This window comes from Manis javanica, chromosome X (assembly GCF_040802235.1).
Source record: "Manis javanica isolate MJ-LG chromosome X, MJ_LKY, whole genome shotgun sequence".
Taxonomy (NCBI): Eukaryota; Metazoa; Chordata; class Mammalia; order Pholidota; family Manidae; genus Manis; species Manis javanica.
This window is the reverse complement of record NC_133174.1, coordinates 112,114,990-112,132,689: the sequence shown is the minus strand read 5'-3', so window position 1 is coordinate 112,132,689 and position 17,700 is coordinate 112,114,990. Positions and strand designations below refer to the sequence as shown.

General features: G+C 36.4%; 1 protein-coding gene across 4 annotated transcripts in view; it reads left to right on the top strand.

Moving 5' to 3' along the window:
• Positions 1-401: 401 nt before the first annotated feature.
• Positions 402-17,700, top strand: part of SLC25A14 (solute carrier family 25 member 14) — a 36,149-nt gene continuing 18,850 nt past the window's right edge. Inside the window, exons 1-7 of one of the 4 annotated variants that reach the window (XM_073227319.1) lie at positions 402-755; positions 887-1,124; positions 5,439-5,532; positions 6,847-6,994; positions 9,151-9,245; positions 10,963-11,048; positions 14,266-14,361. In XM_073227319.1, the coding sequence (XP_073083420.1) occupies positions 1,059-1,124; positions 5,439-5,532; positions 6,847-6,994; positions 9,151-9,245; positions 10,963-11,048; positions 14,266-14,361 (585 nt within the window). In that variant the 5' untranslated portion in view covers positions 402-755; positions 887-1,058. Of the gene's footprint in view, positions 756-886; positions 1,134-5,438; positions 5,533-6,846; positions 6,995-9,150; positions 9,246-10,962; positions 11,049-14,265; positions 14,362-17,700 lie in introns of all 4 variants that reach the window. The other 3 variants (XM_037016970.2, XM_017664743.3, XM_017664741.3) reach the window with 3 other exon arrangements.

Genomic DNA, 17,700 nt, shown 5'->3' with positions numbered 1-17,700 from the left:
TTAGCATTTCTACCCTTAAAATTCTTTACCTCTAACTTTTTACGGTCCCTTCATCTCTTTCCAATTTGCTCTTTCTCAACCATGTGCTTTGAGTACAGTGCCTGTCTAATTCTTTATTCCCTAAAGCTTAGCTCCCCGTAGGTGCTGAAGTTTATTTGCTTACTTGATCTTTATTTTCTTCACGAGCTCAGGCAACTCACTCTGTACCGCTCACCAGGCCCTCCCCCAGTCCCCATAATTCCCACCTTTTTAAATCCCTTTGCCCCGCCCCCTCACTTTCCCGCCTATTTGGTACCCTTCGCGCATGCGCTAGCCCCGCCCCCCGTTCCCACGGCTCCGCTGCCTTGTTCCTCTTGCTCCGCCCCTCTCCCAGTCCTTGCGCGCGCGAGGTGGGTGGTAACGCGGAAATGAGGGGACGTTTCCGTCCTCATTGGCGAGCACTAACTGCAGAAGCTGCCAAATTTTCATGCCTTAGCTCCCTCTCTCTACATTTCCTGAGAGGCAGATTGTACCCTCTGGGCCTTTGAGCCCGCAGCCTGCCCGAATTCGCCGTGAAGACCCCTAACCGTGTCCGCGTTTTATTTCGCGCCTTTCGTTTTAGGCTTGGAGTAGGTGGAGTTAGAATGCCTGCGCTACTGTTGTCAAGGCGACGACTTGGTTACTTCCGCTGATCTCAATGCTTCCGGGTTGGTATCGCGGTGGCGTTTCCGACTGTGGGAGCCTCGGTTTCCCAGTCGTCAGATGAGCCCGAGCAGGTGAGGGGGAAACTCCTGGACTTCCAGGTTGGGGAGTTGGGTTGGGCCGCGCCAGGCCGCGCGGGGCCGGGCTGGCCTGGTTCCCGGCCTGGGAGGGGCTTAACGGTCCTTTGGTCTCTCTCTCCCCTCAGCCGAGTCCCTTCCCTGTCTTTCATTCTTCTGGCATCGGTGGTTTTACTTCTTCGATTGAACCCTGCTTCCTCGATCCCCCTGGGAGGCCGCCTCCTCCAGGCGCCTCCCTTCTCTCCACGAACTCGCTCTGACAGCTGAGGAATTGGCAAGATCCTGCTACCCAAAGGGTGAATGGGTATCTTTCCCGGAATAATCCTAATTTTTCTAAGGGTGAAGTTTGCAACGGCGGCTGTGATTGTAAGCGGAGTAAGCAAACACCTCCATTGTATTAGCATGAGGGATGCTGTTGGAAAATGCTTCCCTTCAGTTCTTGAGGTCAAGGCATTGAAGGCAGCTATTAAAATATGCAGTTCAGCTAATTGGGATGATAGCCATTATCAACGTGAATTAGCTTCCCAGACAAGCTAACAAAAGGGGCATTTGTAGTTTTCTGTCAGGGTTTCCCTGGTCTTTCCAGGCTAGGGATGCTTAGATTCATCATGAACTCTTACCTTGCCTTCATTCCCTACATCATCAATTCCTTTACGTCTCCATTTTAGAAGTTTATCTCTAATCTCATTGCCAACAAACGTTTTGTCTGCTTTGCTTCACACTATCTTAAGTTAGTCTCCCTGCCTCTCCTGTTTGTAATCCCCTGCTTGCTGCAGCCCTAGTGGGCTAACTAAAATGTGGATTTCCTCAAGTGGCTTCTCTGTTCAAAACTTACAGTATCCCTCCCACCTCACCATACACACTTTGGTGCCAAGCCTTTCAACCCCACCTGTTCCTTATCATACTACTTGTCTGATGTTTCAATCAGATAAAGGTCTTCTCTCCCCTAGTTTGGTTGCACTCTTCTCAGAACAAACTATACTAATGCCTGCCTCCACATGTTGTGCTTTTCCCCACACTTGTGTCTTCATCCTGTTATCCCCCCCATCTTAACCTACACCTATGCAGTTCTACCTGCCCTCTGTCAAGGCCCATTTTAAGTTCTCTCACCTCCACAAGCTTTTTCAAATTATTCAGACCCATGCTGATTGTCTCATTTTCCATGCTTCTGCTCTTGCAGTTTGTACTATATAGTTTAGTGCTTCATTTTTCTCTAATGAACGACTTTGATCTCTTTCTTTCACCAGATTATAAGCTCTCGAAAGGCAAGTACTGTTATTTCATACAATTTTATCCCCATCGCAATCTGCTTGATTATCCAGGAAAGATAGGTTGAATGATAAATGTTGTCATGGTGTTAGAATATATGTTGTTGTTTTTTAAATATGTTTATACCCATAGCACATTGCAGGTTTGGGCTTTTAGTATGCCTTCAATAAAATGTGCTTAATTCTCCATTATTATCTCATTAACCTGAGAATCTGTAATGCCTGTTCTTTTTTAAAGGAGAAGGCAAGAAAGGCACCCAGATTTTTCTGGCCAGATCTTTGGAGTGGTGTAGGATATGTAACTTGTATTCTAGTACATTGTTCTCACTTTTTAGGCTATTAGATTTTCCTTAGGCAGACTTCAGAATACACATCTACATTTTTCATTGCCCTCCTTATATATGAAAATATTCAAGTTGCTGTATTTCTATTTTAACTCATATCTGACTTCTCTTCTTTTACCCATATCTGGGGATAGCGCCCACAAGTCAAAATAATTTTTAGCGTGCTTGGGGTATTGTTCACAAGTAATTCTCTGCAACAAAAGCAAGGGACTTGGTAGGTAGAGAATCTCTGAGAATCAGCAAAGTGTCATGTACAGAGTGTGTAGCATTGATCAGGTCCAGCCTATTAGCGTTCTGATTTCTCCTGTATACAGGAGAATACATAGATAAAGGACATCACACTGGAACCAACCGAGTATTTAATGGATGTGTACCTAATTCTGTGTCAGCTATTCTAAGGGTTATAAAAAGTACGGTGAGACATAGTGTCTCCTCCAGGGACCTTACCTAGTTAAGAGAGAAAATAACATGGGGCAACTAGAAGATAAGCCTCATCCTAGCCATTATTTGTATATCTGAGGTTAAGATACAGATGGAATAAATGAAATTTCAAAAAACATTGCTTAACTGTAGAACATCTAGGACATAACATGCGTGCATGTATACAGCTTTATGTAAAAGACTTGGAAGTCTTAGCTGACATTTTGGTGATTCAGTAGTGTGATGTGGCCCCTTAAAAGCAGCTGCAATTTTCTGCTGTAGTAACTGAAGTGTAATATAGAAAATAATGAAAATGATCATGAATATTTACCCTGAGAACGATAAGATGTATGAGAACATGATAGCTCTCTTTAAATATTTGAAGGATTCCTTTAGGGAAAAATAATATAATTGTTTAATATTACCTCCAAAACAATGGGTGAAAACTAGAGGAGGGCAGACTTGGCTCAGTATGCGGAAGGAATGTCTAAAATCAGACGTAATTAAAGATGATAGGGGACTTCTTCATAACAAGATTCTTTCCTAACATTGGAGAGGGGGATTTTACTTTGAAATGGGGGTGGGTAGGTGGCAGCGGTAGCAGTGTGGAATTTGGCCAGTGTTGCCCAGACTTTGGGATTTCATGGGCCAATAAAATTTAAATGAAAGTGTGGGGATGAGGCACAAATTAGGATAGCCAATCTTATTTGCCAAGTAAGGACACTAAACAAAATGAACTACAGACTTCTATTATTTCATACAAGAAAATTGATTTTTAAAAGATGCTCCAGGAGTAGGAAGAACATAATATCCTAATAAAAAGTCCTTTAAATTACATACATTTAGCTGGAAAAAGAAACAGTGGTAGGTGCCCTTATTTTCTTCATTTCACCTAGGAATTGTGAAAACTTCATTAAGGGACCGTTGGGATAACTGACCTAAGTTTCAGTGAGTGGTTTTTCTGCTCCCTGCTATGTCTCTGCCTCCCCTACTACCTTTAGCTGATTTATTTTTACTCCCTGAACCCTGAGCACATCTTCCTTATTAAAAAGCTGAGTAGCAGGTAGTAAAATTCTGATAGAGGCTTTCTCTGTAATGAGAAGAGTTGAAATACGTTATAATGAGAGAGCTTAAAGTAATTTGTCTGCATATTTACAACCCTCTCTAGAAAATTGTTCTTTAGTGCTTAGTTACAGAGAATTGCTTATGTGCAAATAAAGCAAAACTTTGTCTCCTTAAAGAGACCGACTCAGTGGGGCTAACCCCAGAATGGATTAAGGGGGAGGTAGCCCCAATATCTGTTCAAATGTAAATTTGAGTACTTAACTTTTCAAAATGTAATGCTAGTAGCTAACTAATAGTTGTTGAAGTAGGTGCCATTTACCTTTCTAGGTATTTTACGTTGCTGTTTAATTTTCACAGCAGCCCTGTATTTATTATCTGTATTTGATAGTTTAGAAAACCCAGATATGGAGCAGTTAAGTAACTTGCCCAAAACCACATAACTAATAAGTGGTGGTGGTAGGATTTGAACCTAGGCAGTTGGACTTCAGTCTTCATTCCTGACCATAAACCACTTTCAAGTTGCTTTTGAAATTCAATAATATATATGCTGTGAAGCTCTGAAAAAAGTATTTAAAAGAAATATCCGAGTCCATCTTCAGAAAAGAGATTATTTGGAAACTTGCAAATTCTCAGGCCAGACCTAGACCACCGATGAGAAACTGAGGGTGAGGCCCTGTGGTCTGTTTTAATCTACCTTCTAGATGATGCTGGTGCATATTAAAATTTGAAAACCATTGTGGAGAAAAATCAAATCCAAGAGAGAAATAGCTGAGAGTGGCAGGGAAAAAGATCTGAAAAATTGAACATGTCAGGTCTAATGGGAGCGAGATGGGAAATGGGGATGGGGAATAGAATACATTGTTAAAGAACCTGAACATTGAAGATAAACAGTATTTATGTGCATGTACTTAAAAAGGAGAGGGAAAAGAAGATTCACTAGGTGGATGTATGGGATGTATGTTAAATGTCAAGAGAGAAGAGAGACATCATCCATACTGCTGTCATTCCTCTGGGAACCAGGAGGAAGATGGAGAGGTGCTTAGCTTGGGACTAGTGGGGGGAATTTGTGTATCAGAAGTGGCTAGAACTAAAACCCTAAAGTTTAGTGGAGAGATGAGAGGGCTAAGAACGTGAGAGGGTAGTGTCAGTCTGCCTTGCACCTGAGTCAAGTTAACTGACTATCATGAACTGCTTTTATGAGATGCCTCAGCTTATATAATTTGGGCTCCAGGTTCCTTCACTTGTGATTGTCTTGTTGAATGTCTAAGTTGGTTGTGCTGGATGGACTGAAACCTGTTCCTCAGGTGGGATGGAAATAACATTAAAGAAACTAGAGAAAACGAAGGGGCGAAGGTAGACTTTTGAGTCAATTGCACACCTACCCCTACAGAACGGCAGTAAAGAACACATTCATGATCATCTAGCATATAAAGCAGGATCCTTCATTGTGTGTCATTCCACTTGGTAGGGTTTTTCCTCTACATCTGTTTAATTTGCCAATTTCATTGATATAAATTATGTGATCAGATACTAACAAATACTTCTTGCTCTTGTGCCTTGTTCCGATTTGTACTTATTTTTAGCACCAGAAAAGTACCACTGTAAGCCATGAGATGTCTGGTCTGAACTGGAAACCCTTTGTTTATGGCGGCCTTGCCTCTATTGTTGCTGAGTTTGGTAAGAATATGAAAACTGACAAATATGCTTTTTATGATATAGATGGTAGCCTATAGACAGTTATTTTTGGTGAGAAAACTATAGAGAAAAAGTAAAAAGGCTTTCCCTGTTTGTTTTTTTTAAAACTATTTTCTCAAAGCCATCAAATAATATTTTCTGAGAAAGTAGTACAAATAGTATAGCAAGTGAAGTTAAGAAAAGTCAAATTTAGGAAAATTTTTGGCAATTTAATCATTTTTTTGTTTGCTAAGCTTAGGTAATATACATGAAAATATAGAGGGTATTAGATAAGGATTTCTGTGGTATTCCTGGGCTAATGGTCTTTCCTTTATGCTAAGTTGTTTATGACTTTCTTATTAAATACCCAAACTTCCTTTTTTTTCAAACCTCTGTCCTGTTTTAGAGGAAAATTGACTAACAAGATCAAACCAGATTATTCTGTATTTGATTTTAATTTTGACATATTTTTAGATGGTGTTTTTTCATCTTCCAAATCTTCCTTTTCCTAAATTATTCATAAGTGACTCCAAAACCATTAATCTTTGTTGACTTTCTTGTCGTATGCTCTGGTATTATGATATCAAGGTCATTAGTGACGATTGCTACAGAAGCATCTTGTTAGTTTTAGATCTTGAAATATTCCTTGAAACAAACATATTTTGTCAATGTAATGACCACGTCTATGTGTTGACATAAGAAAAGGAAGTTTGGTTAAAGAAATTCTCCCCACCCCCAAGCTCTGTGCTGGTATTAGTCCTGAATTATTTAAGGAACAAGGATGAAGAGACCAAATAGGACTTTGCCATTAACTTTCATAATATGAGGGGACTGTTTTGTTTCTTGTAAATAGGTAAAAGAAGAAACCATACAACTTTGTAATAGTACATAAGAATATCTGAAGCAACAATCCCATGCTTTCCTATTTCCTTTTTGAACATTTGGGGAGATTTTACGAGGGGGAAGTTGGGAGACCTGAGGTGGGAGGGGGCAGAAGGAAGAGACAGGTAAATGCCAGATTGTATTTTACAGATGAAATTAAAACATTTATTTTGCATTTACAGTATATTAGGACCATTTTAAAGCACTTTATTGTAACAAAGTTTCAGTTGTACTGTGGATCAAATATAGTACAGTATATTTTACTTTAACACATACAACTCTTGTCCTCTGACAGTGGTATTCTAGTAGAAATATTCTATCCATTAGAAAAAGGACTTTGTTTTATGTTTTAAGAACTTGTCATTGGCTTAAATTCAGTCAAAATTTAACTGTGACTCTTGGGAAAAACTTACAAATGAGTGTGTTCCTTCATAGGAACTTTCCCTGTGGACCTAACCAAGACGCGACTTCAGGTGCAAGGCCAAAGCATTGATGTCCGCTTCAAAGAGATAAAATACCGAGGAATGTTTCATGCCTTGTTCCGAATCTATAAAGAAGAAGGTGTATTGGCTCTGTATTCAGGGTGAGACTAGATTCTTTCCTTACATTATGAATAGAAATATTTTTTAAAGAAGCCATGTATTTTAACTGTCTGATAATGTGCGCTCTTCACATTCACCATTTCAACTTGTAATTCAATATTGATGCGCCAGTTTATATTTTCCTTGCTTATAAGTCTTGAGCTTTGGATGTTGTGTTCATCTGGCTATAAGTGATACATCTTAACATAGGCATCTCATTGTAGCATTGACTTTCTCCTGTTTTCCTGAGGGTCATCAATAGCCACCATGAATAGCATCACCAATGAACTGTATATATTTCTGTGATAGTCTTCCTGAGTTGCCAACTACTGACTTCTTTTTAAAATTTTCCTCTTTAAAGAAATATTGTTCTGGCAGTTTAAACAGAAAATGCAGAATGAAAAAGATGGAGACCCATTTTTTTGGGGTCAAATTTTGACTAGCCATGAATCTGTGGCTTATTGTCCAGTTTGTTATTTATCTGCTGCCAATTTACTATGCCACTCTTGCATTCAGGGTACCAATTTATTGCTCTGAGAATGGACATTAATTTTGTTACTAAACTTTATTAGACTAAATTTCAAAGATAATTTTCTTGGGTGAAAAATCAAGTAATATATCCTGAAGCAAATGAATTATGGATCATCTGTTTCACCTTGTTCTTTCATCAGCATGGATAATCACAAGACTTTTTTTCTGATAGCAAGCAGTAAAGTCAGAATATGCACATTTAGTCATCATATAAAAAGTCTCAACTGTCTGAGCTGCTACTGTCTTTCTATTAATAACTACTAAAATACAGTTCTGCAATTTGGAAGAATCTCAAAGGAGGTAAGAGAATGTCTCCAGTTTGTAGCAGAACTTAAATAGGGTGAAGTTTTGGTTCTAGTATCTCCTTATTGAAAGGATTAAATATGTTTCTGCAACTGTTAGGAAACAAGGTTGATTTTTTTAAAAGTCTCTGAGGTAGGTAATGGTATATACTTCTTTTTCTACGTTTCTGGATTCAATTTGTTAATCTTTTGTAAGGATTTTTGTGTCTAAGTTCATGAGAGATACTGGCCTATAGTTTCCTTTTTTATACTGTTTTTGTCTGGTTTTGGTATTAGGGTAATACTAGCCTCATAAAACAAGTTGGGAAGTATTTCTTTTTCTGTTTTCTTAAAGACATTGTATAAGATTGGTGTTGAGATTTTTGAATGTTTGGTAGAATTCCCCTTGTGAAATTATCTCGGCCTAGAGATTTCCTTTTTGGGAACTTTTAAGTTATGAATTAAATTTTTTTAATGGCTGAGACTATTCAAATTATCTGTTTCATCTTGATTGAGTTTTGGTAGTTTGTGGCTTTCAAGGAATTAGTCCATTTCTTGTAAGTTTCTAAATTTGTGAGTGTAAAGTTGTTTATAGTATTCCCTTATTACCCTTTTAATGGCTGTAGAATTTGTAGTGCTATTCCCCATTTTACTACTAATATTGAAGACTTGTGTCTTCTCTTTCTATTACTGTGAGCCTTGTTAGAGGTTAATTTCACTGATTTTTTTTTCAAAAGCACTTTTTGTTACATTTATTTTTCTGTATTTTCCTGTTTTCAACTTTGTTAATTTATGCTCTTTCTCCTGCTTGCTTTGGGATCATTTTACTCTTTTTCTAGTTTCTTGAGGAAGGAATTTAGATTATGGATTTGAGAATGTCCCTCTTTTCTAATGTAAGCATTTTATGTTATAAATTTGCCTCTCAGCACTTCTTTGGCTATGTTTTGGCTACATTCCATATTTTAATAGGTTAAATTTTCATTTTTATTTGTTTTTTTGTATTTTTAAAATTTACTTTGAGGCTTCTTGTGACTCATGGATTGTTTAGAACTGTGTTATTTAATTTCCAGGTGTTTGAGGATTTTCCTTATTGATTTCTAGTTTAATTCCATTATGGTCTGAGAACATACCTATATAATTTTAATTCTTTTAAAATTGTTAAGGTTTGTTTTATGACCAAAGATAGTCTATCTTGGTGAATGTTCTATGGTTGCTTAAAAAAATGTGTATTCTGCTATTGGGTGGAATGAGGTGGGTAGTGCAAATTAGGAGACTGTTTAGATATGTATAATATGCAAATTCATGTTGAGTATAATTGAATTTTTTTTCTTTCTTTTTTTGGGCAGAATCGCTCCTGCTTTACTAAGACAGGCATCATATGGGACAATTAAAATTGGCATTTACCAGAGCTTGAAGAGATTATTTGTAGAACGTTTAGAAGGTTAGTATAGACTTCCTCATTCTCTTTTGGGGTGATACTTAGAGGGATTATTGATATCATGCTTAGTGAGAAGTGTTTATCACAGGGTGCCAGTCACTGCAAAGACAAAGCAAGCTTGTACTAATTTGGGATTAACCTTGCGGAAGTGATCTATGGATTAGAGGGAACTGCTCTTCAAATTTGCTTTTCCTAGCAAAGAAAAAAAGGCTTCTGGTTATCACAGAGGGAACATGGAACAAATTTGTCCAGAAAATTGATGCTGTACTCATCAACAAGGGGACCTCAACTGCAGGCATACCTTGCTTTATGACACTTTATTTTATTGCCTTTCTGCAGATAACTGCATTGTTTGGAATTGGTTTGTGGCCACCCTGCCTCAAGCAAGTCTCTTGGTGCCATTTTTCTAACAGCATTTGCTTACTTTGTGTCTCTGTCATATTTTGGTAATTCTCACAATATTTCAAACTTCTTCATTATTATTTGTTATGGTGATCAGTAATTATGACCCGCTGAAACCTTGGGTGATGGCTAGCTTTTAGAAATAAAGTAGTTTTTAATTAAGGTATGTACATTTTTTAGATAATGCTATTGTACACTTAATAGACTACAGTATAGTATAGATAAAATTTTCATATGCACTGGAAACCCAAAAATTCATTTGACTTGCTTAATCATACTATTGGTGTGGTCTGGAATCAAACCCACAATATCTCTGAGGTATGCCTGTATAACTGATTCTCTAGCTGCCAGTTTTGATAAACTTTTGTTAGTTCAGTAATTTCAGGCTATCTAGGTTCTGTTGGCCACCTTACTCAACATTTGGCATGCCTATGTCTCTCTATTTGCTGCTGCAGCATTTCCAACCTGATACCATACAAATGGTCATTTTACCACAGGCTTGGGGCTGTAGCATTGTTGGGGACAGCTGGAGAGCCTTTTGGTTAGCAGTGTCCTTTGAATCAATCACTTTATTGTCCTAAGTCATTGTTTTTTCTGGAACACCTTCTTTGAGGATCCTGAAGGATTCTTTTCCTAAACGAATTTCCTTTCACAAATTCATCACTTGGGTTTATCTAGTTTCTATTTGTAGGCCCTTCATGGTGAGGGCATATGATGAAGATAGAATTTTCACTTTAGAACAATATCCTTTGTGGTTTCTCTGTTCTTTCTTCTGGCTGATTTAGTTCCAAATGACTAGTTTTCACATTTGACTGTAGAGATCTCTGTAAATAAATAGAGGCTAGTAGATATCAAGTCCAGTCCAAATAAATATTTAGATAATCTTTTTATTAAACATAAGATTTCATCTTTTAACATTTGGTTCCTGAGTCTTTAGAGTTGATGATTCTCCAGAAAAAGACTTTAAAAAGATGCTAAAAAACAACATTTTTAAAGATGTTTGCAATGATTAAAGGGGAAATATCATGTTCTGATTTTATGTGGGATATTGGCAGTTATATAGAATAATAGGACATTTTCCAATGTCCTTTAAAAATATATACTTTTTAATGATTCATGTTTTATAATTTTTATATATTTCAGTACTAATTTGAGACCTGGATATATTTGAGTTTTTAAAATTTTCATAAGCTTTACAGTTCATTTCAATAGTCATTTTTGTGACCAGGTCTTCTCCCTTCCTCTTATAGCACAGTCCTCTGTTCTCAGAGACTAGTAGCTAATACAGGCAAACCTTTCTTATTTTTCCTTTTTACAGATGAAACTCTTCTAATTAATATGATCTGTGGGGTAGTGTCAGGAGTGATATCTTCCACTATAGCCAATCCCACTGATGTACTAAAGGTAAGAGGTCTGGGAGTGTTGGATATATGTAGTATGATGTGGAAAGAGCCTGAGCTTTGAGTCAGATTTGGATTCAGATCCCCACTCTGTCATTTGCCAGCTGTAAAACCTTGGGCCGATCACTTAACTGCTTTAAGCCTTAGTTTCCTCATTTGTCAAATTTAGTACTTATCACATAGGGTTGTTAAGGATTAGAGAGAATATATGTAAACTGCCTGTCATTGTACTTGGTAGGTAATAGATAATAAATAGTAGTCATTTTATTATGATTACAAACTGTATTGGTGTTCAAACTAGAGTAAGCAAACCTCTTTAGGTCCTTTCCAAGGGTTATGCAGTTTTAAGGGAATCAATTTCTAGACCCTTTACTTCCATTTGAACTCTTTGCTAAAACTGATTTGAGAGTGAACTTGTGTTTATGATAGTCCTTTCCCTACTTTATAGAAGAAAGGCCTATCTGCCACTCATCCCAAACCTTAGTATGGTATATTGACCTGCACTGTAACCTGGGATACCAGATAAAGGAGTAAACAAATACTGTTTTTGGAGAAGCCTCCTTTAATACTAATCTAGGTACCTTGAGTCTATAATGCCTCTGTTTTTTCCTGTCTTATCCATATTTCTGTTAAGGTTGAGATTTAGCTTTAAAGTTATATATTTTGGCCTGTATTGGGCTATTCTGAACTCAGAACCAGAATAATACAGGTTAGTGGTGCTAATTTTTAAAAATATAATTGGATTTCTTTCAGATTTTATCAAAACACAGAATGAAACATTTATTTTAATGATACCAATATTTGTCTTATTTTGTAAAATGGTAAACATTTCTGCTTATTAACCTATTTAAACTTGCAATTAATTAAAAGCATTAAATATATGATTAAAATAGCTGAGAGGATCCCAAGTTTTTAAAAATTATCTTAGGGGGTATGTGAGAAAAATGTAAGAGGACATACACTTTAATGAAACTGCAGGTGGCTAGGTTAGTAAAGGAGAGATCTATTGCACTTCAGAGTTTTGAGAACTGAGAGAGTGACTTGAAAAACAGCACTCATGAAAGAAACCAGTGGTGGCTAATGGAGAAAAGATATGAAATGATCTTTCTGGGTGAAACAGAGATAAATTTAGCTACAGAATTTTTATATCACTTTAGATTTACAGAAAAGTATTTATTTACAAAGAGAATTGACTATATCTTAAACCTTAAAATATTTGCAATGTAATTACAGTTGCTAGAATGTTTTTCAAGAATAATGATACTTAACTCCCTAAAGCTTCCTTTCTTATCCATCTGGATCTTAGACTTAATCACCTAAATGGTTCACTTCAATTTCCTGTCCTCTGACCTGTTTGGTACAATTACAACCATTGACCATTGACCAGTGCTACAATCTACCTTTTTCTTTCTTATACCTAGGTAGGGCTGAGTGGTACTGGGGTTGGGAGGAGTCATGGTCTTAGACTGTGACAGTACCAATATAGGATTTATAATCACAGCTGTGCTGTTTTGTCCTTTCACTTATCCTTGGACAGCTTTTTCTCTGATCTACTATGTGTTGCTTTCTAGCCTTTGTGCATGTAGCTCTCTTACTACCTTCAATGCGTTTCCCCTTATCTTCATGAATTTATCCTTCAAGACTGCTCAGGAACAGGGCCAGGATTAGGGCGAGGCAAGTGAGGTACTTCTCTTGGGTACAAAATTTAAGGGGGTGACAAAAAACTTGTAATCATGAGAAATAATATTTTTATGCAATATTTTTCAAAATGAATGCAAAAGTCATAATTTACAATATATCAGTATTTTATACAATTCATCTTACTCTCTTCACCCCAGTCCTGCCCTGTTGGATCCTGTTTTTAGTTACAGTTTTGATATTTGGTTCATTGTGGATTTTTGTGCATTAATTTCGATTTTTTAAAATACTGCATTAAGATATTATTTATCTGAATGACTGAGGATTTTTGCGTCCCCTTCCTACATTGTGTGCTTGAGGAAAGTGTCACACTTACCTCACTCTAGTCCCAGCCTTGCTCAGCAATCACCTGCTTAAAAAAGTCTTCTACTTACCTTAGGATATTTATTGTTTTGTTTTGTCTTTGTGATAATGTCTATTCCAATTTCATTTGGGTTAGGTTTTTATTTCAACACTCTTAGTGGTAGTAGTTGACCTGTGCAAAAGCATGCTGCTGTTACATGATTTACAAAGGACATTTATTGAAACCTAGAGTTGTGCTTGAGGAAAATCAGGCCTACATTTGGGCCACTAGTATTTAGTGAGTGAATTACTATGGAGCCCTGCAGCCCAGTCCCAGCCTTCAATGGTGACTTCTGAAGAGTAAATATTTTACTTTATGATTCTATGTGTGCAGAGTCAATGGGAAATTGTACCAAATCTTTCACATGGGTATTTAATGATTCTTTGCCTCTTTGCCTATCTTTGCCTCTCAAAGGCCACTTTGCCGAAAACAGTATCATGTTTTTACAAATAAAACTCAACTTAAGGTCTTAGATGCATAAAAATACAGTTTAAAACTTTTTTTGTTTTTTATAGTTACATAAGCAATGCATGTTCAATGTAGAAAACAGTGGAAGGCAGGAAAAATCACAAAAGAGAAGAATCCTCACTTGTAGCCTCATCACTTGTCAGTATTTGGGTGTTATATATATTCCTCCAGGCTCTTCTTTGTGTGAATGATTCTTTTTAAGTTCACATGTTTTTCATTAAAATGATAAGCCATAATGCTGTTTGTTCTATTTAGCAATTGTTGACATTTTCCAATGTTAATAAATAAAATAAATATTATTCTACAACAAAATTTTATGGCTGCATAGTATTCCATTAAATCGATGTAAAATAAATTTTGCAGTCAACCTTTGTTGTTGTTTTTGGACATGTAGGTTATTTCCAATTTTTCACTAAAATACTCATATTTTAAATGAATTATTTCCTCCCCCACTGAGTACTTATTCTCCGTTTTTCTTCCAACCCCAGAAATGATGGACTTCATACGAATGGTGGGCTAATGAAAATCATGATCATAAAATATACTTTGACACAAATTACATTCTTTCAATATATAGTTTAAGCCATTAATTTAATCATAATAGCAGGCTGATTTTTCTGATAATTCCCAAATACTGTTTTCTTAATTTTAATTGAGTGGAACATCTCATTTTGGTCTGTCAAAACAAAATGTTCATCTCTTCTTATTTTAGATTCGAATGCAAGCACAAGGAAGCTTGTTCCAAGGCAGCATGATTGGCAGCTTCATTGATATATACCAACAAGAAGGCACCAGGGGTCTGTGGAGGGTGAGTACTTCTTACCTGGTATTGTTCTAAACTTAGTTCCTAGAATTTGCAAAGAATGCTTTTTATATAAAGCCATAAAATTGTGAATTGTTGTCTTATACTCTTTAAGATTCTTGGTAACCCAAAAAATAAGGTTAGAAGCTCCTTATTACCTATGAAAAGACCAAAACTTATCAGTCATGTTTGTTTTTGCTGCTTACTATTTGGGGGCTGAAGTTATATTATTGGAGATAGCTATTTTGGTTTGTTTAAATTCACAGTGAATTTAGGTCTTCATTATATCTTTTTGCCAGTTTTGTACTGAAACAGTAATGTATATCTATAATAGTCTCTGTTTGCTTAAAACAACTTTTTTTAATCTTATAAAAAGTAAAAGATGTACTATAAAATACTGAGGAAATATGTAAAAGAGAAAAAATCCAGTAGTCCCTCTAGCAAGAGATAATCACTTAACATTTTGTCATATTACCTTCCAGTCTTCTATCTATACTTTGGTTTTTGTTGTTGAACTTTTTATCCTGTTTTAATCACTTAATTTGTAATATTAAATATGACTACTCATAGGAAATGCAGAGGGTATAGAATGGGAAATCCATTAATATACTTTGAAATAAAGAAGAGAGCTTTGCTTCTTTTCTTCCTTTTTATTTTTCCCCAACGTACTATAAAAACTTTCAAACATACAGAAAAGTTGAAAGAACAGAACAATGAACACCTACATATGTAGATTAAATGACTGCTGAAGTTTGGCTACATTTGCTTTATCTATTTATGTTTTTATACATACACACACTTTTTTTTCTTTCTGTTAACCTTATTTGAAAGGAATTGCAGACACCATGGTACTATCATAAATACTTCATTATACGTCTTCTAAGAATAAGGACATTCTCCTACATAATTACAGTACCATTTTCACACCTAAGAAAATTAACAGTATGTTCCTAATACGTAGTATCCTGTCCATATTCAAATTCATATTTCATACATTGATGAGACCAGGCCAGTTTTCTTATAGTATGTTTTCTCTGTATTTCCTGTAAACTTGAAGTTAGGTCCCTTGGCTTGATTAGATTCATGTTAATTATTTTTGTTAAGAGAACGTATAGGTGGCACTGTGTATTTCATATTATATCACAGCAAGAAGCACATAATGTTAGGTTGTCCCACAGTTACTGATCCCAGTTTGATTGCTTGGTAAGATGATATCTACCAGATATCATGTGACATTATAAGAGTTTTTTTCCCCCTTTTACAGTTAGCAAGTAATCTGTAGAGTGATATATTCTAGCAGCATGCTTAAATCCTTTTACTTTATAACCTTTAGCCTAATGGTCTGAGCATTCATTAATGATCCTTGAGGTTTGTTTTTTGATAACAGCAGGGTGCACTTTCTGGATTAGTCTAATTTAAAACCAGAAAATGCAACTAACTAGAACTTTTTTACAAATTAATGCTAAAGTAAAGACAAAGATAGCAATAAGTAGAATTGGAGATTTTGTAAGGTGATCATAGCTACTTTATTTTTAATTAAAAAATTTAATTGTGCTAAAATATATATAACATAAAATTTACCAATTTAACCATTTTTAAGTGTATAGTTCAGTAGTATTAAGTACATTCACATTGTTGTACATCCAGTCTCCAGAATTCTGTTTTGCAAAACTGGAACTCTATACCCATTAAACAACAACTTCCCATTTCCCCCTGCCCCTGACCACCCTTCTACTGTCTGTCTCTCTGAATCTGACTATTCCTCATGTAAGTGGAATCATACAGTATTTGTCCTTTGTTGCTAGCTTACTTCACTTACCATCCTCAGGGTTTATTTACATTGTCACCTGTGTCAGAATTTCCTTCCTTTTTAAGACTTGAATAATATTATTCTGTTATATGTATATAACATATTTTGTTTATCTGTTCATCTGTTAATGGACATTTAGGTTGTTTCTATCTTGGCTTTTGTGAGTGATGCTGCCATGAATGTGGGTGGACAAATATCTCTTTGAGACTCTGATTTCAGTTCTCTTGTGTATATACCCAGAAGTGGGATTACTGGATTGTATGGTAATTCTGTGCTTAATTTTTTGCAGAACTGAATGTAGGTACTTTTATGATCCAGGCTACTTAACATTCTCTAGGCATGTGAGGTAAAGAACAGAAGTACATCGTGATATGTATTCTTTTGACACAGACTTGTATTATTTTCATATTAAAATATAGGAATTTTTTTTATTTCGACAAGGAAATATGTTTGCATTTTTCTTCAGACATATGGTCCTCTTTGTACATGTAGTATTCTCCTGCTTTGATTGTAACATGGGTATTGGAAACAGTTGACTTCCTTCATAACTCAGTTGTAAGAAATAACAGTATGAGTACAATAAAAAAGTGTAACTGGCATTTATGTTAGAGTTGGAGAGACAATAGAGAGTGTTGGGGACTGTGGTGAACTGGAGATGACCTGCCCTGTTCATTTGCTGTCATGTGCAGTGTGACTCCAGTTTAGCCAAATTTTCTGGACTTTCAAGAGAAGCTGGAAATCTGCATTCCTATGTGAAGTCTCCTGGGTTTTCTCATTTTATTTTATTTTATATTTTATAATTTGGTATCATTTATCTACAATTACATGAGGAACATTATGTTTACTAGACTCCCCCCATCACCAAGTACCCCCCACATACACCATTACAGTCACTGTCCATCAGCATAGTAAGATGCTATAGAATCACTACTTGTCTTCTCTGTGTTGTACAGCCCTCCCTGTGACTGCCCCTACATTATGTCTGCTAATAGTAATGCCTCCCCCCCTTGTTCCCCTTACCCCACCTTCCCACCCATCCTCCCCAGTCCCTTTCCCTTTGGTAACTGTTAGTCCATTCTTGGGTTCTGTGAGTCTGCTGCTGTTTTGTTCCTTCAGTTTTTTCTTTGTTCTTATACTCCACAGATGAGTGAAATGATTTGATACTTGTCTTTTTCCTCCTGGCTTATTTCACTGAGCATAATCCCCTCTAGCTCCATCCATGTTGTTGCAAATGGTAGGATCTGTTTTATTCTTATGGCTGAATAATCCATTGTGTATATGTACCACATCTTCTTTATCCATTCATCTACTGATGGACACTTAGGTTGCTTCCATTTCCTCACTATTGTAAATAGTGCTGCAGTACACATAGGGGTGCATATGTCTTTTTTTTTGGTATCATTAATCTACAGTTAGATGAGGAACATTATGTTTACTAGGCTCCCCCCTTAACCAAGTCCCCCCCACAAACCCCATTACAGGCACTGTCCATCAGCGTAAGATGCTGTAGAGTCACTACATGTCTTCTCTGTGTT